Below are 23632 nucleotides of genomic sequence, written 5' to 3'. Positions count from 1 at the left end.
AAAGCATCACATATCCCTACGAAAGATATAATATCTTTTGATATTGTTCGGTCTTATCTGTGCTGGCTCCTAGGGCGTGTCGCTAGGTACAGTCTTGCTTAAAACTTAACATTTAGGTTGTTATAGTTGTCGGGGCTTGAAGAAATAACCGGGGGCTACGAAAGTATCCCACGAATAATCGTAGTGAAATAACAACATACATGCCGCTAAAATAGGTGAAGGATCTATCCGGAGTGAAAATAACACATAGATTAGGTTAACACGACTTAAGAAGCCATGATACTATGTGAGTAAAAACAATGATATGATATTATACGGACGCTTAGGTGTTATAGCAATAATGTTACCTATATGCAAGATAAACAACTCATCACCATTTACTTCTACTGACTACTTAGGTAGTGAGCATAAGTCTTTATACAAAATTAATTAGATGTTGAATTGTCCGATATAGTGGAGGTATAAAGTTAATTCAACGATGAAAACATTACCTTTGCGATAGCTTCACCAACCATGATAGAAGAGGAAATAGAAAATACTTCGATGGTTGATGTGTGTGCCCACGACAGTTTTTTAATTATATATACCCAATCGCCATATATATAAGCTTCTTAGGTCTCGCCTTCGTCAAGTAATTGTATAATAATACTATGATATCATTTTCAAGAATCTACTATTACGTTAAGCATAGTTGTTCCAATCATTGACGCTTCTTTTTTTTTTTTTTTTTAACTTTAACTTTTATAATATAACAGTTGTTACTCAGCAGGCCCCATTCACTGGGCGTACACTTTTAGAAAATAACATTTATTTTAAGCAAGCCAGTAAAGCTATAGCTCATGTTATCAACTCTCAAATCGGATGTTTTAGTTGATATTGCCTAGCTTTTTACTATGTACCTATATAACTTACCCAGCTTTTATATCCTTAAGAGAATAGACTAATATTACGTAGCATCATAATGAACAATTTTTTTTATTAGGTAGTTAACTAACCTAGACTCGGGCAAACATTACATTGAAATTTCAAAGTATGGCGGTGTTCTTACTTATGGCGCTTGTAAGATTTAATATTGACTTTCAGACTTTTAGTACCCGCGACATTATAACTTTGAAGGTTTACTACTAGTTAACTAGTTAAAACAACTACTTATATGTACGTATATAAGCATGGCGCTTTTAAAAGCAAAGAATATGTAAAGGTCGGCAGCAACTCGATAAGAACTCTATAAAAGACTGCAGTTATGTATTATTGATAATTCAATTAGGTTAGAGCTTTGAGAAGTTATATCCCAACTGCTTGTGCAGAGGGATAAATTGATATTAGACTCGTGATTATATCGATAAAAAGCAAGAAACCAATAAATAAAGAACACAGTGCATACATACTGGTTACTAGAGGCTACTTGCATGTTCAAGCCGCAAATTTGTGCAGCTTGCATTGCCAGACCGTTATCGTTACATCAGGTGATTTAAGAGTACCGAGCGCTTGCATACAAATCTCATACCAACCGAGAGCGCCAAGCCTCCTAGTCTTACAGGGATATCGCGTTCTTACCAGCGCGAAAATTAGCGCTCAGGCAGCAGCGGCGGACGATTCCAATCACAACTTAGCAATACGAAGTTACGAACTTGAAGTCCGATAGAACAGGATTTAGAGATATCATCTAAGACCACCCCATATAATTCAAATTCATATCGACATTAAGAAAAAGAAAAGTTTAAGTTGTAGTATGTATATGCACTGGACAAATACACCGACCGCTGCATTGAACTCTGTAAGAAAAAGGGTTATCAATGAGTCATAAGGGTTGCCAAGAAATGATGCATAACAAGGAATTTTTCTTTGGTTTGTCTGGTTGGTATGTAGCGTACAGCTGAATGAGGCTGGTAGCCGAGGGAGGATTTCCTTGAAAATTTTTCATTTTCAATTTTTTTCAATTTTTTCCTTTAGGTAGAAAATAATGCGTGTGGCCACTGGCAGGGATTTGCCTGAAGGCTACCTAGTACTGTGTACTAGAACAAGGTCTTGCCTTGTGCACCGACAGACCGATAGAATACGAAACTACAAAAATGGATACCAAAACAAGGGGGGGCGAACACAAGAGTGAGATCAAGTATCGTGTCGCTTTAGTTCTCAACCAAAACGGTAGCGCATATCCCCAAAGGATAAGTGCGAAGATAATAATCTCTAGCTTTTCGAACAGGTTATTCTAGCAAACTCAGCTTCGGAAAACGCAAAGTTGTTCGATGAGCAAGATTTTGTTTTGTGGTTGATTCAATACGTTTTCCATTCCTAAAATGGAAAAAGCGTTAAGAAAAAAAAAAACAAAAGGAAAAATGACAAAAAAAAATGTGTTGGTCAAGGGTGGCGTTCTCTGATTGCGATTGCGGCTGGTACCTCCGAAACCACCGAAATGAGACCTGCAATTGATCCACGAAAAAGGGATCATCACAGCCAAACAAAGAAAAGAGGGATAAAATAAAATTTGTAGGATGCTCGAGTGCGACAGCAGCACAACCTAACAATTTGCCGTCTCGTTTACTCGCGGAGCAGAAAAAAAAAGAGCTTGTTAATCCACGTAATCTTCTCCTGAACCATTGTTTGGGGTTTTCCATTCACAATAGAATGTGAACAGATATGCATTCTTGTGGAGGCTGAGCAAAATCTGAGATACTGGCCAAGCGTCAATCAAAACACAAAAAGCATGATAATAGGGGTAAAAGAGGAGGCATTGTGTGCGTTTCAGGGAGAAAGAAGAGGGCTAGGGGTGGCAGGTAAACCAGGCTCGCAGGGTGTGGTATGGTTGGGGTCTAAAACTCCGTCCTGCTCACACCCACCCGTCAAGATTTTAGGAGCCTGGACTGGTGGCTATCCAATAGCTCCGAGCCCAGTGCGAACTGCTAGCCGTAATACGGACTGACGATGCTTCTGCGTAGGTTGTGGATGTATTGAATGGACCGAGTCATGGGTTTCTGCAGCCACGAAAGCAGGACGGGAGTTTCGTCGATAATGATAATATTGACCTAAATATTAGTAAATATTATAATATAGGAGAGCAAGGTGCAAATGAACATAAGAAAACTTCTTTAGATCGTGTAGGATGTAGAATGAGAAGCCGTGTTTGATACGGACGCGAATGTGCACGGGGTGGAAGGTTGCGTAGAAGAAATAGTGTGATGACGAGGAACATGAGAAAGACTTGGTAAGAACTTAGAGTGACGAGCAAGGAAAGAAAAAGATTAAGGAAGATAAAATAAGGGACGAGGGAGGAGACATGATTGGACGCATTAATGCTAGCGTGGCCGCTAAGGAAGGGAAGCAGGGAGCAGTGGGTAGTAGGTTTCCGCCACACTGGGGCGTACCTACCTAAAAAGTCAATGCGCACTTGCACGAGAGTGCTTGCTTCCAAAAATTATAAATTGGCCAGCTCCCCCTCAAATTCAATGTTTCGAAAATTCTTGCGCGCGGATTCCCCGACCCGAAGGTCCCCTCTTCATAATTCTCCTCAGCCACAACAAAAAGTGCATCAGCCACAAACCAGACCTTTTGTCAGCAATTGCCTGTCAATTGAGTTTGACCCTCGTAATATATTTTTTTTATTCACTCTCTCATAACCGCGTCACCATTGTTGGGACCCCACCTTCCTTCTAACAGTGATTGAGAGAGTACGTACCTTACAATACCTTATCCCTACATTTTTACCCCGCGTCCCGCGTTCTTCTCATCTCACTTCATCACTTCAACGTCACACCGCGGACTATTGTTAGCTACATCGTCTGCTTTGGGGCCAAATCGAAGTTGTCATTGTGTTATCGTACTTGTTCGCTAAATTAAGCAAACAGGCGACACAAGTAAAATCGAAGATAACCATCCTTTAGGTTGGTCCTTTGTGTATACCAGTTGCTCGCCTATTTCAGGATTCGAGCATCTGCATCAGGAAGAGTAAATCCGTCTCACCTGATCTCGAGCATATTTTACACGCACGGATCACGGTGCTGTGTAGCCAAGAAGAAGATAGATCAACAATAGAAGACGAGTTTTGAAGAAAAACGCAAGGCTGAGGATTTGCCTTTCCCTCAATACCGTCGTTGCGAGAGACCGAGTTTCCACCGTCCGTCGTTGTCGTCGAATCCTACCTTAGATCCCTCGACCTCGACAGTCACTCGTATATCTTGCGCTTCGAATCAGTGGAAGTAAAGCTCACGAACCTCTCCGATTTGGTCGGGAAGTGACTTTTGACATCTGATATCTACATCTCGTGTGTGTGCTTTCAGGTCAACAGATCGAAAGATCCATCGACCGTATCGTCGTACTAGCCTCTACTGTGTTGGGGAGACATTTACTTGTTTATCTCTAGCACATTAATTGGTAAGGCTGCCTGTTTCTTATCATTTATTTGCCCTAGTACGAAGTCAGTTTCTTCGATACAATGGAGACCAAACATACCTGTAGAAATCAGCCCTGATTGGGTATCTTAACTGCCTTATTTTCCCACTTTCCAATATCAATCCTTCAGTACCTAGCAACCCCCCACTTTCACCTGCCTCACTGTCGCCCCGTTGCCCCTCTACACCTGATTCATTGACACCTGATTCACCAATCAGGAAGAAAATTTTTATTTTCTATTTAAACCGAGCATCAACCTTGCATTTAATAACTGTCTTATCTTTTTCTATCATCCCTATTCAATCTTCCGCTGGTCGCGCGCTTTTTTGATTCCAGTGGGCATTGATTGTTTGGAAACTATTTTCTAACCGCTTAGATCTTTTAGGTCTGTACTTCTGATCCGCTCAACTTTAAAAAGCCTGAGCGTGCATTTGCAAGATGGAAACCATTCATACCCACCCGTCTACTGCCGCACAGGCTAAGGCCTTTACCGCGCCTGGTTCTCTATCCTTCCCTGGTGGTGCTGGTGATCTCACTCCGCCCTCGTTCGATGCCGAGAAGGCGAACGGCCAGAGACCCGTAAACGGCGCTCCTCAGCAGGCTGCAAACGGTACCGGGGTGACTCCCGCCACACCCGCTGCTACGCCTGCGGCTGTCCAAGGAGGAAGTGGGCTGACTCCTACCTTGCAGTATGTATAACCTATGTCGCATTTTTATAGACATTAAACTCACCGCGCATGATAAAGGAATATCGTCGCAACTGTCAACCTTGAGTGCCGGTTGGATTTGAAGACGATTGCCCTGCATGCCCGCAATGCCGAGTACAACCCGAAGGTACTGTGAATCTAATCCTTTATTTTTGAAAGAGCTCTGCTGACAAACACCAGCGTTTTGCTGCCGTTATTATGCGCATTCGCGAGCCAAAGACTACGGCGTTGATCTTTGCCTCAGGCAAGATGGTTGTCACGGGCGCTAAGTCGGAAGATGATTCGAAGCTCGCGTCGCGTAAATATGCTCGTATCATCCAGAAGCTCGGTTTCAATGCCAAGTTCAGCGATTTCAAGATCCAGAATATCGTTGGCAGCTGCGATATCAAGTTTCCCATTAGACTTGAGGGTCTTGCTTCGCGCCATCACAACTTCAGTTCTTACGAACCTGAGTTGTTCCCTGGTCTAATCTACCGCATGATTAAGCCTAAGATTGTTCTCCTGATCTTTGTGAGCGGTAAGATTGTTTTGACCGGAGCGAAAGTCAGAGAAGAAATTTATCAGGCCTTCGAAATGATTTACCCCGTTCTGCAAGGTGAGTGTTACCAAGCTTGTGCCCTATACTTATGTTCTGTTACTAACATAGTCTAGATTTCCGCAAGGTCTAGAGTCTTTTAACATATTAACGTCATGGTTGACACGTGTTCTTCGAGCCGCCCTTGTCACTAGACTCTTCCCTTCGGTGCCCATTCGGGATTTGTAAATTAACCGACTCTTTATGATTTTATGATCTTCGCCTTACGAGTCACGACGTCGTTCTGGGTAGACCAAGCCCATGGACTTTCGTCAATTATTGTATCATTGTCGTTTTCCCACATAGCATTGCATCGGCGTTTAACATAGGAAGGACCTATTACACTGGAAGGAATAAGGATGATTTTATATCACAAGGAAAAAAAAAAGAAAACCCTCTTCAGATCCGGATTAGCGGCTTAGATTGCACCGTGATACTTTCCGGCGGCATTCGCGCAGGTCGATGGTGCCGTATTAATTCGCGCAAAGGAGTAGGGCTGTACAATTGATAGTACGGCGTCGGTGGAGGTTGTGATACCCCGAATTACTTGTCAGTATCGGTGGTTGCATTACGAGGATGGTAATGAGGTGGATGCGAGCCATCTTGGCGGATACACTCCGCAGAGTTTGAGGACAGGGGTGATATTGGTTGTATGCGTCATGATCCGTCTGGACATCTTAGTAACATCCTGCGTATTCCTCACGATCCGTTACGGAACACCGTTTGGACTTCATATGGATTATTGTTGCTTGAGGTTCTTCCTCAGGTAAAATATGCATCTATTCACCCATTGATTCATAATTGGCATTCTCGTATTTTGACTTATGATCTTTGTGATTTGCCTAGTTAAATTAGATATGTAGGTTTATTTTTTCATCGCGTCTTCTAGTGTTAGTCCGGGCTGTCCACCCCGACTCCCATCCTCTGTTGCTATGATCTTAGTAGTATTTGAGGACCTCCATGTCCATTTTCTCCGAAGTTCTTCAGAGCATTTTCCCGTAATGGTATCTACTACTTTATCACCAATAACTGGCAAGAATTTGAATGCGTGTCCACTCCCTCCTGTAGCAACAAACAAACCTTGCCAGTATGGATGGTAATCTATTATCCAATCCCCCGTCTCGGTATCTGTATACCAACAGAGTCGAGTTCGGGAGAAAGGTCGGTTTTGTAATTCCGGCCAAGGTATTATTTTCTGCAAACCATCCCGTAGTACTTTCTCTGCATCAGCTGGAATTGAGAGACCTGCATCATCGAGATGCGTATACGGCTGTGATATTAGCTCCGGCGTTGTCGAACCGGGAACTCCTAGAGGCGGTTTTGATACCGGCTTGGGATTTAGATATCCATATGCGTGCCTTGCAATCTTGAGCACACGATTGCGCGGAGGTATCACGAAGAGACCTGTTGATATGTTTAGCATCACTGGAACCTTTTCTAACCTCTTCTGCTCCTCTTCGGTGATGTCCATATAACCTAGAATCTGGCCGGTGGCCACGGCCTGTGTTGAGAGATCTACCAGCGTAGGTGTCCAGGCACCCGCAGCGACGACTACGAGATCGGCTGATAACGTGCTACCGTCCTTAAGTCGCGCCCCGATAACCCTCCTTAACGATTCGTCTGTCTCGAGGCTTTCAACCGTCCCGTTGACGAAGGTTACGCGACCCGTGGCAGTGACACGCTCGTAGTACCACTTCATGCTCGCTTCAGCGTCTGCCCAACCACTCGCAGTATTTAGGTATCCCCAGTAAGCGAACTCGCCTCCCGTGCCAGATACCACTGTATCAGAGAGTTAATATTTATTCTCATTCTGGTAAGGAGTTTAAAGGGGTTTATGTAAAAGAATAAAATCTCCTAGATTAGCCTGATAGAGAAACGTCGGCTCTAGTTTTAGGCGAGAGGGGGAAAAGGGGTCTCAACGTTACATACTGCCGACAGACCACGGGTTCTTTAAAACGCGAATTGAGCTTAAAGGTCGTCCTTCCTTATGCGCGAGCGCCATTGCATTCACCCAGCTTTTCTTAGCATAGGCAAGACCGGTTGACGACCCGTTATCACGCACCAGCGGCCCGGAGTCGGCTCCTAGTATGAATCCAGACTCAGTATACCGGCCCTCACCACCGAGAGAGGCCGGATCGGTCTGCCGCCAATGGGCTTGTGCCTCCGATGCTAACGCCGCGTAGTCCGGGTCTGCATAATCGGCCCGGATGATCCTCGACGAGTCGATAGAGGAAGCATCACGGGATGGGAATACCCCAGCCTCTGGGGACCGGTCCAGGACAGTTATAGAGGTAGATGCGAACTCCGGGCGCTTGGTCAACGCGAGGGCTGTGCTGAGTCCGAATACCCCGGCACCTATGATCAAGATGCTAGTAGGGGGGTCATGCTTGGGGTCCATATCTGGATCGAGAATGATATCTTGGAGGACTGGGGTTGGACATGATAGAACCTGAGTCATAGACAAACCTTCCGGCGATACTTGCGTTGCTAGTGGCATAATAATTACTTCTTAAGAAAAAGGTATGAGAGTTACGAAGATATTAACAATGATAATTTGATAATATGATAATATTCGACTAAGATCTGAACTATGAATTATATATAGTTAGTAACTATTTGAACTTCTTATACATACTCCCCGCATCGGCGCCGATGTGGAAACCAGGTGGAGATATCCCACACTCGAATGTTGTTAGGCTAGGGTATATCTTGAATAGCGCCCTTAATTTGACCAGATACTGTTAGATGTAAGTGTAAGATAATTTTGTTGACCTTACGATTGGATTGGATCGTGGAGATGATCCACCGTATGCTATGTACCTAGGTACCGGCGCGCATATATGCAAGTATTATGTAAGTGCCTAGGTACATGGGCATGTGAGAATGTACAGAATACTTGTGTTAATGAGGTACCCATCCCAATTAGCTTCAATTCTCATCAACCTTTAAATGTTTCTTTAATTGAATCTCCAACGCCAACCACATACCATTCATCTACCAACTAACTAATGCAAGACCAAATTATTCACAAAATGCGAAATCCTACGTAATCCTAATCTAATCAATTTACCGACAATGTCTTCCAAGAAACTTACCGACTTTCCTGACGTCGAGGCGAAGCTCCAGAAGCCGTCGAAGCAATCCGCGTTCGAGAAGCAGAAAGCTGATGCTGAGGCTAAGCGTAAGAGAGAAGCTGCTGAAACCGCCGCAGTATACGAGAGTTTTGTTAAGAGTTTCGATCACGACGATGATGAGGATGACAATACGGGCCCTACTTCCCGTCCGCCACTCGCGTTTGGTGCTCGACCTCAGGGCGGTCCTCCCGGTCGCGAAGGTGGTAGACCAATACCGCCAAAGCGACATTTTGGCGGTGGGCCAGGTTTGAAGAGTGGCCCTGGATCTTTGGGTCCTCCTCCAACGTCCTTTGGTAGCAAGAGGAGACTTGACACCCATCAACAGGGATTCAATAGGAAAGCCGCAGATAATACGCGGGGTCGGCTTGGATTCCACGATGATGATGATAGCGATGGTGGCCATGTCCTACGACCTAAAGTTATTTCCAAAGTTTTTAATGCAAGCGATGACGAAGGCGACACAAGATCGAGGGACTTGGCCGAGCAAAAGGCTATAGCGAAGCCTACGCTCCGCCTAGCGAATCTTCCACCGGGAACATCTCTTGCAGTCATAAAAGCTCTTATGCCACCGAGCTTGACTGTAGAGAATGTGAAGATCTTACCTCCCACTGCAGGAAGCACAGAGAGGAAATCTATAGCCGCCATTGTTACGTTGTCTAAGGAGACCCCCGCTACGGATATCGACGCGACGGTCAGTTCTCTACAGAATCGATATCTCGGTTACGGTTTCTATCTGTCGCTACATAGGCATCTGTCGTCTGCTGTAGTATCTACCATGGCTACGCCGAGTCTCACGTCTTCGTCTACCTCTCATGCTTTCGGCGCAAAACCAGTTCCGCAAGCAAATGACAGTAATTCTCATCATCCGGGTGGATTTCACCGTGGGTTTGCTCCGCCAACGTCTTATAGTACAGGGGGAGGACCAATAAGTCGAACTATCTTTCATGTCCCGGTACAAGCGCCGAGAGATATCAAACAACTTCAACTAATCCATAAAGTCGTTGAATCTGTATTAGCTCATGGCCCAGAGTTCGAAGCCCTTTTGATGTCGCGGCCCGATGTACAAAAAGAAGAGAAATGGGCCTGGCTCTGGGATGCACGTAGTGAAGGTGGTGTCTGGTATCGGTGGCGACTCTGGGAGGTGATCACAGGCGGCCAAGCCAAGGTTGGCCGACAGGGGAAATACATACCACTATTCGAAGGTAGCCATGCTTGGAGGGTACCTGAAAAGGATTTGCCGTACGAATATGCTACTGCTATCGACGAATTCGTATCAGACTCGGAGTACAACTCTTCTGACGAAGAAGACTATGAGGATGAAGGGCACAAGCCGATAGATGGTAGCGATAACGAGAATACTTACTTGAATCCGCTCGACAAAACAAGATTGACACACTTGCTAGCTCGTCTCCCGACGACATTATCAAAGATTCGGAAGGGCGATATTGCTAGGGTAACAACTTTCGCTATTACCCATGCGAGCAGAGGCGCAGATGAAATTGTAAACATGATCGTAGCCAACATCATCAAGCCATTTGCGTTAACTTTGGCAAACCCAGAGCATGGGAAACCTAGTAAAAATGGAGAGGACCACGGAGAGTCGCTCAACTCGACACCTTTTCCCGACGACGCAAACGCAAAGCTAAGCGAAACTCAGGATACGAGTGCTGCAAGTCTTATTGGTTTGTATGTCGTGAGCGATATTCTCTCGTCATCCGCCACCAGCGGGGTTCGGCATGCTTGGAGGTACCGCCAGCTCTTCGAGGTATCTTTTAAAAATAACGACGTTTTCGAGATTTTAGGCCTTACAGCAGAACGCCTCAATTGGGGTCGTCTGAGAGCAGATAAATGGAAACGAAGTGTTAAGTTAGTATTGGGGTTGTGGGAAGGATGGTGCGCGTTTCCGCACGAGAGCCAACAGCTCTTCAATGAGACATTTGAAAACCCCCCAAGTGCGAAGAAGGAGGAACAGGTTGATGAGACCACTAGGAAAGGCAAATGGAAAACTGTGGAAGCCGGTAGCTTGGCTACTACGCAAATCGAAGGGAAAGGGTTCGTGCCTCTGCCTGCAGCTGGGGAAGTGCGGTATGACAACGAGGCCGCTAAGATGGATATTGACGATGTGGATGGTGAGGCGATGGATGAGCATATGTCAATGGACGAGGCGGACCTGGATACCGATATCGATGGCGTCCCAATGGATGACAGTGAAGATGGAGAACCCATGGACGAAAGTGAAACGAAAGATGCGGAACGAGATAACCCCGCTGGTAAAACGGCGGACAAGGGTAGTCAAAGTGGTGAAGGAAAATATGCCGAAGATATTGGAAATGCCGGTTCAAGTAGCTTGTCTAAGGAGCAATCAGCTGGGACCCAGTCCAGGAGGCGTATGAGAGCCGTCGATATGTTTGCAGACTCTGATAACTCCGACAATGGAAAATGATGTGGCAGCGTAAGGGACGGAGTCAATCCTATTCGTACACCATCGACAACTAACTGGGGCTATCAACAAAATCGAGGCCTACCTGTGCACATATAGGTCCCACGTTAGGAGAGTCAGGCCTGGACCGTGCTTTACATTGGAATGCAGTCGCCTTTATCAATCATAGAGTGACTGATAAGTAGGATCTGTTAATGGCTTTATATCGTACTTGAAGCTCACTAAAAATACTAATGGCTATGTGCCATGACGATGACGCTTATCTACTCGGTATACTTATTCAGGTCACTAGAAATTCTTAGCAGACCCTCTACGATTCGCCAACTACACACATAATGGTTTAAACAGTCACGGGGATACGCCCCTTCTGTAACAGATGCTTCGTATCTACAAGACATGAAGGCATGGGGTATGAGCGTTATTAACCAGCCAGATAGTGAACAAGGTATCAGGGGTAACATCGTGAGACAGTACGTTTGTATTTGGTACTACATTGATGATACATGCATTGATCTAAAGTGATTAATATCATCTCTCTAAGAGCGGCCCTGGGGTTAGGGGTAGATTCTACCGGCGGATTGGGACGAGACGTTGTGCGAGGGAAGCAAGAAACTCGACAGATTTTAGTTTGCTAGCAAACGTAAAATTCGAGCATGATATCTACCTTGATACTTGAGAAATAGCGACATCGCCAATGGCTAGCCAGTAAGGTAGCTATGATGATTTTCTCAAATAGGTCTAGGGTAATTACAAATCCCGGAGGTGGAAGCACGCGAGATGCCATATAAGATGGGCCAATTGGAATCATCCCGGAGCTCGATAAAATTAGGTTTCGGTTATCCATTCCGGCGGTATCGAATCTCGAATCTGATCGAGGTCAGATGTCACTTAGTGCTGCGGGACTATGATTTGATATCCGAGTTTTTAGTTTTCATATTAGATCTGCAGAACTAGAGGCGCATGTTGTACATGCAATAATATCTAACAATGATTATATCAACAATGATATTATTCGTCAGAATCACTCACGTATATGTTTGAGTCCCCCTTACAGCGTATATTTAGTTTGGTGTTTTACCTCGTATGCTGGCTTATACCATGTAACTAGTCCGAGCGTGAATACAAACAGCTTGTTATAACTCGTTTCGATAGAGCTTACGCCGCGATATGTGAGTACCTATATATCGGATTATGCAGGGCTCGATGACTTCAGCATGGGTAACTGATATGTAAGATTTATATAGTTACTAGTAACTAAGTAATAAGATGTATTATGTAGATAGGTATGTATGAGATAGTAGAAAGAGTTGGTAATGTATATGTGCCTCACGAGGTTCAGGTTTTGTATAACAGTTACGAGTGGGTAGTTGACAATATCTATTGGTCTTTTTCAGTCATTACTAATTATTAGTTTTCGTGCTATAAATCTGCTGAACTCTTTGTTTCTTCTGAAGGTAATCGGAATTGAAGTAATTAAAATCGAATTAGGTAGATTTAAGATAGATAGATAGATACACGTATTTTCTTCTCGAAGAGCCGCATCTTTGATTATGTACTTATACTTGTAAGCGAGTAATATACGTAAGGTTATGTACTTGTCGTCAGGAATCCTCTAAAGTTCTGCATTGCATTTTAGGCACTTAATAAGGTTGAGGCTTTTTGACACTGGGGACATACCCGAATAGGAAAGAGGTTGACTCTTATTATAGCATTTTATCGTTCGTGCTATCATAAGCCCGTACTGTACCTGCCTGAATATCAATAGCTAGCAAGTGCCGAAAACGCCTTGTAAGCAAGCTTGAAGAAAAAAACCCGATATGTGACCAGATGACGTATCCTTTTTTTTTTATACTGTAAAAATTCTAAGGGCAGGAAGTTACCTAAGGTCTACAAGGTACCTACGTGCTTTAGATTTTTAGCCCCACGTTCCCCAAGACCATTCAACTTCATGTTTTTTTTTTGGTTGCGAGCCCCTCCCTTTCAGCCCCTCCATAAAGTTGACTCTATGGTCATTCATTAACAGTGCCATTGGATGTAGATGATACGCATCTTCTGCAGGACCCTTTTAATGCTCCCGTCTCCCCCGATTAGCGCGTTCTGCAGTACATAGTACATATAGTACCTAACACATACATATACTTTATGTACTTATATTATGTACATAGCATAATCCCTGTCCAAGAGGAAAGGGAAAGTGAAGGATCTAACTCGAAGTCAGCACCATTTGGGCCAAGCAGCCAATCAAAACTTGCTCGTTTTTGGGATACCCCCACAGACAACACGACAGTCACCATCCCAATCATCTTTCACTTTTGCTAATATCCTTTGACCCTTTGATTATTTCCTAGAGAGTTCAGACCATACTTAGGTAGATATTTTGTGGTCTTATTATGGTCTAAACCGACTATTTCCTTGTGGTGGGACCTTTAGGTATGCTTCACTGGGAAACGGTTTGGTCAAACTTGGTGGTTCCGCTGAAGCCTACAAGACGAAACCGAACCCGTTAAGCTCCAAGAGGTACAATATCTCTAACAGGTTTACATATAGTTCACATACAGTTTACCGGTATTATATAGAGAGCAACATTAAACCGCCTACTACCAACACAACCATCATTGAAAAACAAAAAACAAAAAGAGAAGCTTTTCCCGGATTTCACACAATTATAACCGTCCTGATGACTCTTGGAAAACATTGACATCTAAAAACCTGGATCCCGGTCATAAATCCCCCTTTCTTACCGCCATCTAAACTACAGGACTGAGACTTTCCCCGGCGGTACAGACTTCTTGTATTCGGTCTGTCTTGTCATCAGCCTCGACTCGAAGTACCTAACAGTCTTACCTACTTGGGTACCTCCACTAACGTTGTTGGCTGGAGACGTTACATGTGGGAATCAGACAAGAAACAACCTCTTCCCCTCCCCATCCCTGGACAATTATTCTTCCTTATCGGTCATAAGATTCCAAATTGACTCTGCCCTTCCGGAGTCTCTTCTTAGAGTATTAGTCGTTACTTACACCGGATCGTCTCACCGTGGACCCTTCATCCCCCGTCCGATATTCATAACCTGTGACGGAACCCCGAGGTGCCGACCCCAGGCTTCTATTGTTGAGTGACTGCCGTCATATTCCCAACCTGTATTACTCTGCCTCGGTATTCAAATTCATACCAGCCATATTGGTCGACGACACTCTACCGGACATATTACACTTCATTCGTTTACCCTCGCAGCTTCTAAGACCCTATCTCTTATTGATATATCTACTATACCACACCTCCATCCCTATAACGATCTAGGTCTCGAGTTTATCTGTTAAAGGCCCCTGTGAGACCTTAGGCGTCGTTCGCTCTAGTTCATCTCGATTTTCTCGAAGCCTCGAGTTCCACGACGCCAGCCACTTTCACCTCATGCTACAGTGGTTAACCTGCCTTCGCAAGTACGACTTAGAAGAACCACTACCTGCCGCGCGACAACCTCGATGAGACAAGTCCCAATGTGCCTCGCTTCCGACTAACACGTTGGATATCAATCTCTAAAGTAAAGTTGGGACGAGTCGTCTCTGGGACTGTCGATAATTCTTACATGATCTATTACCTTCCTTGTCTAGCATACTTTCGAGCCTCTGTTGCGCCGGTACCGCCGCGCGACGCTACGGAAGATGCCTATCATTAACGGACAAAAGATGGCCTGGTGAGTCAAATGTCATATTTTGCTGTTTGTCTCTGCGCAGTGTCCCATGGGGAGTCTCGGAAGGTTGCATGTTGTTACGCTAAGTTTGAGGCACCTCTCCTAGCAAACAATCTTTATTTGATACTGGGGGTTTGTGTAACGAATGGTTCCCGCAGAGTCTTGGCTGTTTTCACCCACTGACTATTTCTCCTATCTTTAGTGAGCCATGTATACGAGGGCATCGATCAACAAAATGCGCGCATTTGGGGGATCGTATGCTGTTACCTGTGCGAAAGCCGGGTCGACCGCTGAGCACCTGTCCTCATCCGCCAGGCAAGTCGTGCCAATGTCGGAATGTAACGGCTGCGCTCCCTAAAGGAGGCTCATGTCGATGCGGTGGAAGTCCGCCTAGCAAGACTAACGGCACGCCGGCCATCGTCAAGGCAGAGCCATCAGATAATCCGCCGCTATCGCCTACGAAACAAGCATCATTTCGAATTCAGAAGCCGACAGCAAAGCCAAACCGAAAACAGTCTACTGATGCTTCCGCTTCCGCTCTACAGCGCATGAACGCTAACAGTCTGAACTTGATTGGCGCGAGTAGTGGTTTACCGGCATCTCCCGCGAATGTTATCGCTTCTTCCGCCGATTATACGAATTACATCCCGCCCTTACAAAATGGCAGTCACCAGTATCCCTCATATCCGCAGATAGCTTCTCGTCTAGGCAGGCCATTGGACTCCTCTTTACTTTCTCTAAACAACGGCCTGTCGAATATATCGCCGACACAATCTTCCAGAAACGGAATCCCAGACCGTTCGAATAATTCAACAGTTAGTTCGGAAACGATGACATCTGGTGCATCGAGCTCACCCTACCACACGCCGACTTCGAGTACTGGAGATTCTTCGCAAGAACTACCCTTGGAACAAACCGGAAGCTGCTGTTCTCAGAGGGTACAGAGAGTACAACAACCTCCACAGATACAGACTCATATTCAATTCCAAAACCAACTTCACGCTGGACCTCAACAATCCTCAAATATGATGGGTTATATATCCCAGATCCCCACAGGTAACAGCTCTATGACTGCGCATTTTCCGCCGCAAGTGTCGGCTGAACAACAAATATATCCGATGGACCAATTTCATCAACCAGCGCTATACTCAGAACAGGCCCCATTTGGGACGTACCATTTCCCGCTACAGCAGTCGCAATGGGAACAGTTAGTGGCAAACCTCTTACCTCAAGTCGAACCAAATGGAGGTGCTCCGGGTTCCTATACGAGTCACGTATGCCACTGTGGCCCTGAATGCGACTGTCTTGGATGCCCTGCCCACCCCTATAATCAAGCAACGTGTCAGTATATTCGCGATGTCATGGCCTTTCAGGAAGAGCCCGTGAACGGAAAGATTGATACGGGCAATTCAATACCGGATCCGCCGCTAGCGGTAGGCGAAGCATCACCACCACCGACGCACAGCCCAGCCGACACGGAGTCGCCGGGCACGAATGATCTAAATCTATCGCCTAGCGAATTTCTCTTCGTCGATTACGGCCATGGGATGTGCGGATGTGGCGATGACTGCGCGTGTGTTAATTGTATGATTCACCGAGACCCACTGGACGCGAAGATGCACGGAGGGTCTCAGGATAAGACCCCGAACTGAAGGAAAAGGGATAACGTGGTTATTTCTCTAGCGTATGGACTGGCGTCCAACTGTATGATGCCTTTAGCGAAAGCGATAATGCGATAGATTAACTAATATCCCCAAGGATCATGGATGAAGCCCACGAGAGCAGAACATTCGAACGTATATAGGAAGTCAAGGACGTATATATTTACGGGAACGGGCGGGAAACATGAAACATTTCATATACGGGGACGACAGTTCGGAGATGAGGTTATGGGGATTGTTACGAACTATGGATAGTGATAAACATCAACTATGCGGACCCTGCGATAGCGAATTCGACTGAATTTCGAGGATCAAGTGGTCGATATTCACTCGATGAATTAGCGGATGTTTATATGTTGGCATACCCCCACCTAGCGGGGGTTTTCTATCGTCGACGAACCCCCAATCGGCTATCCTGGCGTCTTCCGGGACGATGGGGTCTGTATTGTGGTTCGGCGAATAGAATCCAGGCCTAGACTGTCTACGTCCTACGCCGGTTTTGTACAAGTCGGCGCTCAACCGGCTGGCCTGCCGCGTGCCTGGGGACTTTTATAAGACGTTGTAAGACGTGACAAGTAAGACTCGGCGCAGATTTACGTACAGGGTTCGCGGTGTGACAGATGTTCGATACGTAATTTAGGAGATACGAATTGATGGGAAATGGCCGTATACATACGGGTAGGAGCTTGGCCGACTTATTTGCGGATTTTCCCAAGTCTTTTACTTCAGTTAGGCGTCATGAGATACATATGCTCCTCCACTACATAGCGCAGCGACACAGTTTCGTACAATATAAGAATTGTATTAAATATGGGCTTTGAATTACTTATGATGAATCGGCATTAATACATTAGGTAAGTAAGTTGGATGTTACCATAGAGGTCATGTAAGTTTTTTACCAGGAAATAATTCTATACTTTAGTACGAAATACGTGAGAACCTTGATGGACATTTCTGCTTATGTAAGTGTCATACAGATGCATAGATGTATTTAATACCCACAACATTCCACATGGCACATGGCACAAATGCCTGACAGGTGGTACCTTGCTAACCTAGAAATAAGCCAGTGGGCAATCCCCCGGCTTACTACCTAACGTCCACTATTATTAGCCTGTTCTCCTTGTACAACATACAACATACAACATACAACATCCAATATATTGGAATGTACAATGTCCTTTAACGAAGAACAGCACCAACAGGGGTCACTCTACTGCGGCTTCGGACGCATATGAATCCTACTTGATCGCCTAATTTATACCCGTGCGGCTGCTATCGTTGCATCAATGGCTGATGCTAGCGGCTACCGAGACCGCGGACTGGGAGGCCACCGACGTCATTCGAATCATAAGCGAACGCGTGGGGAAGACGAGCACGAGCCAGATGACGTGAAACGTGTCAAGCAGAGATACGACGATTATGAGAGGGGGAGTGGAAGTAGACACGAGCACCGATATGATGACCATCGACATTCTAGACGAGAACATCGTACCAACTCTATCCCTTTCGAGCGCTCACCTTCGACGTCTTCAGCACGACGCCACCATCATACGCCTAATCACCACCACCATCATAGGCGCCACCGCTCTTCGACCCCTGCCACCCATACCCAAAGCGAGCTCCCACTAGGCGCGAGGCCTTTAGTCCGCTCCGATCTCAAGACCTTCAAGCCTCTATTTGCGCAATACCTCGAGGTGCAGAAATGCAAGGACATCGCGGCGCTGGACGAGAGGGAAGTTAAGGGTCGCTGGAAGAGCTTTGTCGGCAAGTGGAACCGTGGGGAGCTGGCTGAGGGTTGGTATAGTCCTGAGACGCTTTCCGAAGCGAAGAAGGCTGGCGCTGGCGCTGGTACACAATTTTTGGGGGAAGATAGGATAGTCTCCGTGACGTCGCCATCGGAGCGGCCGAGCGGACAGAATCGCGACAGGCTTGATGGGGGTAGTGGCTTGATACTCTCGGGAGGGGAGGAAAATGAAGATGAAGACGACGATGGGTATGGACCGACTTTACCAGGGTCAGCCCCTGCGCAAAGCTATACCGGCGATCATTCTGATGCTACCCGCTCTACGCGACACGGCCCAGGTATACCCAATCGGCAAGACTTAGACCTACGACGCGAGAACGCAGAAGAGGAGCGTACCCAGCATATCTCCGACCTCCGTCTGGCACGAAAAGCCGACCGCACCGAGCAACGTGCGCGCCTCGAAGAACTAGTTCCGCGAGCAGAACCCGGGACGCGGGAGCGGCAGCTGGAGAAGAAACGCGAGGTCAACGAGAAGATGCGCGGATTCCGGGACAAGTCGCCCGGGGGTGGCGCGGAGGTCGGCGAAGCAGAGCTCATGGGTGGTGGAGACTCGGTCGCCGAGTACAAGCGTCTGAAGGCGGTGGCCGAGAGGCGGAAGACGGAGCGGGAAGTCCGGAGAGAGGAGGAGGCTAGGATTAAGGCTGCGGAGAGGGAGGGTAGGGTTAGGGAGTATAGGCGCAAGGAGGATATTACGATGGAGGTATTGAAGAGGATTGCGAGGGAGAGGTTTGGGTCAGGATGAGGTGTGATGCTTAGGTGGTGAGTAGGAGATTAGTTTTATGATGTTATTCGCTTTGTGGCTTAGGGAGTGCCTGGAAAGCCTGAAAAGGAGTTGATAACGCAGGCTAAGGTAGTAATGTTCTACGAGCATGGGTTATATCCAGAATAACATATTAGCATGCATTACTACCCCTATTCACTTGAGGCAGGTTGGGCTTTAAACTTTATAGGGTAAAAAGCAGTTAACGGGCAGATGGTTAGTCTATATGGATGTTTTTGCGCATTGGCATTCTACCTTACAGTGTAGTCTTTAGAGAGTCATTACTAATAGCAAAATTACCACGTATTTCTTCAACTGGGCACATTGCTAAGTGTTACCTTTTCTACTATCCGGATCTCAACCAAGGAAATACAAGAGGGATGGCTACTGGATCCACTTGCGGATACTTCCACCAATCATATGTGCCACATGTTCACAATTTGCTAGCGCTTCCCTCCAGATACCATACTATATAAATATGCGTAATGGATTACTTTTTAATGACCAATGGCGTGGTGGCAGAGTGGTCTAATGCGCAAGACTAGAAATCTTGTTCCTTCGGGAGCGTCTGTTCGAATCAGGCCCACGTCGGCTTTTCTTTTGCGAATTTTTTGTTCTTTTTAGTAGCTTTTGATTTTGCTACTCTATTCTAGTTGTGTGGTTTTGGTGAGTATCTAGTTTCTGTACATAGCTGAAAGATTTTTAATCCTATGTTATTTTATCATTTTATCAAGATATAGAAACTTGTCTCTTATTCAGGTGCGACAATATTCTACCTGACTAGCACTTATTAATTATCTGCGACAACTGTTCAAAGGGGCTAAGTATGATGATGAAATCGTTTACGTCTATTTGTCTGCTGTATGCTACCTAGGTATATACAACGCGCATCTTTGGCGCTTTTAGACGTCTAGAGTACTCCCTGAGGGAACAGAGCTAGAGTATCGCCTGACATAATAGGGGGGGGGGGGGGCTAAGTATCACAGCTGGTGAGGTCAAAAATGGCAATGGTAGGACTTAGGAGGAGATTATTTCATCTTGGAACTTGCGAGTCTAGGGTAGCTTGATATTTTGCTTATATCTTTCTAGTAATAGTTCGAGCAAAAGGGGCAAGCCGTATAACTAGCCGTAGCATGTCTCCTCTGTTATGAATAGGCCAAAGTAAGTTATAGGTAATACCCAAGGAAAGCCTCAAGAACTCAAGAACGAGAGAGGTGGGCAGTCATTATCCTGCAAGACATTTACTACACACTTTCAATCACGTTCACTGCATAAGGAATTAAGTAGGGAGAGAAGTAATCAGTATTTTGAAAGTGTCTCTGTGGGAGACAAAATTGCATAGTGTGCTAAGAAACAGGAACGCCCCCTTCCTCACCGCTACATACACTGCTACATATCTTTATTCTTTGCTGGGAAAGATATGGTCCTGGACAGATGCATTATTGCTCGCCTCGGGCTCGTTCGTAACGGAAAAGTTGACATATGAAACTTGATAGCAGAGGAAGCTAAAGCAATAAACATGGCAACTGGTACTAATAGCCGCAAAGCCCTCTGCTCATCTTCGCTACGTTATGTTCCCATAATTTGTGCTCAAGAGTATTGTGCTCACTTTTCAGGCTGAGTATCTGCTAGTAACCTAAGAGTTTCTTATTAGTAATGATATGTAGTATCTTAGGTTATAGGGGAATCATACTGATGAATTCCGTCGCTCTGTAACTACCGGGAGGTCTCTGGGGACAAATAGTTAAAATCCGTCCCGTGGGATAAGGTAAATCTCTCGGCTGTGGTTCGCTGATTCATCAAGGAATGCGAGGTCTTCTTGAGGCCACGACTCAGGATCCGGGTTGTAACGTCGAGGGTACTGAAGTTCATGGGCCATGACGCGATCTAGGACTCCGTTATTCCACTGATGGACCCAGTCGGCAATGGAGAGGATCTTCTTTAGCAGGACGTTCTGGGGCCAGTTGTGTCCGGTATAGTGGAGGCGAGTTCGGTCCCATCTGTATCGGTGCTGTTTGAGATAGCATGTTAGCGAGACGGAATTAGGAGAGGTCTCGAAAAAGGGGGAAGAGGAGAAGGGGGGTTTGTTAGGAAAAACAGTTTACTTACGGCCACGTCGTTGCTCTCGGCTATCAGCATTGCCTCGATACGCGCGCTGTTTGAGATCAAGGAGAGAAGATAGCCCATAGCAGCGATCAACACGACGAAGACATAGACTTCGAGTGATTCATAGAAGAGGCCATTCTTGATCGCAAGTAGCATCGAGACATTCACGAATAGGGCTAGACTGATATACTTGACGAGAACCCAGCACCACCAGACGGTGATCAACTCCAGACCGTAGATGACGGGGCGGTATTGAAAATGGAACTCGGGGGCAACTGCTTGAACGGCGCGAAAGAACCACTTTCTCTTCATAACAGCGGTGATGAACACTGCATGGCTAACGAGTAATGCGATCACAAACAGGATAACCTGCTTGATGAAGGTGACGAGATCGAGAAATTTGGACTCCATCTTTTCGGAATATAGAGGGATACTTGGATAGAATCTGAAAAGGAAGATAGGAAAATGGTTCGCGAGGATGAAACTTTAATGTAATTGTCGATGTATTGAAGAAGGGAAAGAATATTGTCTTGTGATGAGAAGAATGTGGAAAGGTAGATTCTGCCTCGTGGGGTGGGTGTTGGCAGATTTAAATAGAAAGATTGGGAGGTGGAGGAAGAGTCATCAGAAGGAAATTCAAATTGCCCTACAAGTAACTTTCGAGGAAGGTGAGCAGGTTTCAATGGGCATGTCGTCGATGGAAGCCGAGTAATGAGGCCGGAGGTGGGTTAGAGACTCGGAAGTCAAGGCAGTTGCATTGTCAAGGCCGAAATAAGCGGGTGCCCGGGGCTGTTCTTGAATGGGTTCCTTCCATAATGGTCATTCATGAGCAATCATATCTTAGTAAAGGGCGAGAAGGGATGACTGATCGTGCTACAAATGTCAAGTACCTATGCCTGACCCCTTTAGTCGCGTCTTTATGCGATATGCAAGAAAAGGCTGAGTCTACAGGATGCTAGCCTTAGGTACTTCGAAGAAGACGATGTGCTTTAGAGTCATAGTTACATCTACTTCTACAGAGCATCTCGATTTACACAGTTGTGAGTAACGCGTGGACTGATAGTTGCCGACTATAAGTTGTGGCTAAAGATAACAGTTAGAGATTTTATGAGTGCTGCCTATACGGAGAGCGAATAAATAGCATAAGGAACTTGTACATAGGCATTAAGCTACAAGTAATTAACAACACTTTGCTACAACGTTACTAACACTCGTGTTGATAGGGCAGTCTATCCAAAAACGGCAGAGGCACTTGGAACAAAAAGTGTTGCGTTGCGTATAGGCAGCGTTTGTTATTGTGAGGACAAGTGAGAACACAACTCTACTGGGAACGGGTAATTTTGGGGCAGACTAGGACTGAATTATTGATACGAGGTAACTAGAAGCCCTTTATCCTAGATATATTAATGGTCTAGGGACCTAACAACGCTCAGTCATACTGTGGCAGTATCTAAGAGTATAACGGCGAGACGATTCAAGGTTCAAAGGGAGAGATGTCTAGTTTATATCGTAGGTTCTTTAAATAGACGCTCAATTAACTATCCAAGGTACCTGTTCCACGTGTTTATATTGATGAAGACTATATTTATGTCAAGTTGCACTCATGTATATTGATAGTCTCTTGTAGAATATCATGGCCAAACTCTTCCTACTTAATTGTAGCGCAGCACGCATTGATAAGCGCGATTAACACGTAACTAGGAATGATTAAAGGAGTATGGATGTAAGGAAATAATGGGAGTGAAAAGAGTACCTAAAGTAATGAAGTAAAAGTGTCAGGGTATAAGTGGGTACGGAGGCCTACAGGGGTCTATCTACTATATAAGGGCGCTCTGCGCCCTCGAAAGAGAGTAGAAGCCAGGCGTTACTAGTTCAATATATCATCCTTTTGGTCTACCATCCTAGATATTCACTCTGTGTATGACATCAATCACCTGGGTATAAACCCCCTGACAAAAAGCGAGAAGAATTATGGATGTTGATTAATTTAGGAGTTGATAGTGGATTCTTAAAAAGGGGTTGGCAACGAATATTTACTATACACTAACCTTATTCTTCCGTTTGAACATATATCTACTAGAATGACTTTAGGCACCTAGGTATGCTATATATTTATTACTTAGCATTGAATATGAATAATAAATCTACCCAATGCTTATGCTATGCTTTTTCAAATCGTAATGGGCAAACATTGATATAAAGTTATTAACTATAGAGAATTAAGTTCTATCATTCTCAACGAAGGTTTAAAGGTTAACTAAATTATACTTGGAAACTAAAGGCGCTATGCTTAGGGAAGACAATAGATATCTAAAGAATTGACCTACGAATACTTTTTCAACCATTGCATAGATGGAATAACC

At 45.3% G+C, this 23632-nt stretch overlaps 5 protein-coding genes across 5 annotated transcripts; 3 read left to right on the top strand and 2 right to left on the bottom strand.

Moving 5' to 3' along the window:
- Positions 1-4827: 4827 nt before the first annotated feature.
- On the top strand, positions 4828-5764 carry GL218_02940 (TATA-box-binding protein; the record flags this gene model as incomplete). Its single annotated transcript, XM_033579481.1, has 4 exons — positions 4828-5078; positions 5136-5223; positions 5277-5691; positions 5748-5764. 4 exons carry the CDS (start codon positions 4828-4830, stop codon positions 5762-5764), a joined length of 771 nt encoding a protein of 256 aa, XP_033436083.1.
- Positions 5765-6535: 771 nt separating this feature from the next.
- Positions 6536-8068, bottom strand: GL218_02939 (L-pipecolate oxidase; the record flags this gene model as incomplete). The annotated part of the gene is made up of 2 exons (XM_033579480.1): positions 6536-7449; positions 7600-8068. 2 exons carry the CDS (start codon positions 8066-8068, stop codon positions 6536-6538), a joined length of 1383 nt encoding a protein of 460 aa, XP_033437502.1.
- A 677-nt stretch (positions 8069-8745) lies between these two features.
- Positions 8746-11247, top strand: GL218_02938 (putative coatamer subunit protein; the record flags this gene model as incomplete). The annotated part of the gene is made up of 1 exon (XM_033579479.1): positions 8746-11247. One exon carries the CDS (start codon positions 8746-8748, stop codon positions 11245-11247), a length of 2502 nt encoding a protein of 833 aa, XP_033437501.1.
- A 3659-nt stretch (positions 11248-14906) lies between these two features.
- Positions 14907-19145, top strand: GL218_02937 (Protein GRISEA; the record flags this gene model as incomplete). The annotated part of the gene is made up of 3 exons (XM_033579478.1): positions 14907-14938; positions 15138-15637; positions 17911-19145. 3 exons carry the CDS (start codon positions 14907-14909, stop codon positions 19143-19145), a joined length of 1767 nt encoding a protein of 588 aa, XP_033437509.1.
- Positions 19146-20907: 1762 nt separating this feature from the next.
- On the bottom strand, positions 20908-21680 carry GL218_02936 (uncharacterized protein; the record flags this gene model as incomplete). Its single annotated transcript, XM_033579477.1, has 2 exons — positions 20908-21174; positions 21273-21680. 2 exons carry the CDS (start codon positions 21678-21680, stop codon positions 20908-20910), a joined length of 675 nt encoding a protein of 224 aa, XP_033437508.1.
- Between the last annotated feature and the right edge of the window lie 1952 nt (positions 21681-23632).

This window comes from Daldinia childiae (genome assembly GCF_008694065.1).
Source record: "Daldinia childiae strain JS-1345 chromosome Unknown Scaffold3, whole genome shotgun sequence".
NCBI lineage: Eukaryota > Fungi > Ascomycota > Sordariomycetes > Xylariales > Hypoxylaceae > Daldinia > Daldinia childiae.
Note: the sequence above shows the minus strand (reverse complement) of the source record. Positions and strands in the feature narration are given on the sequence as shown.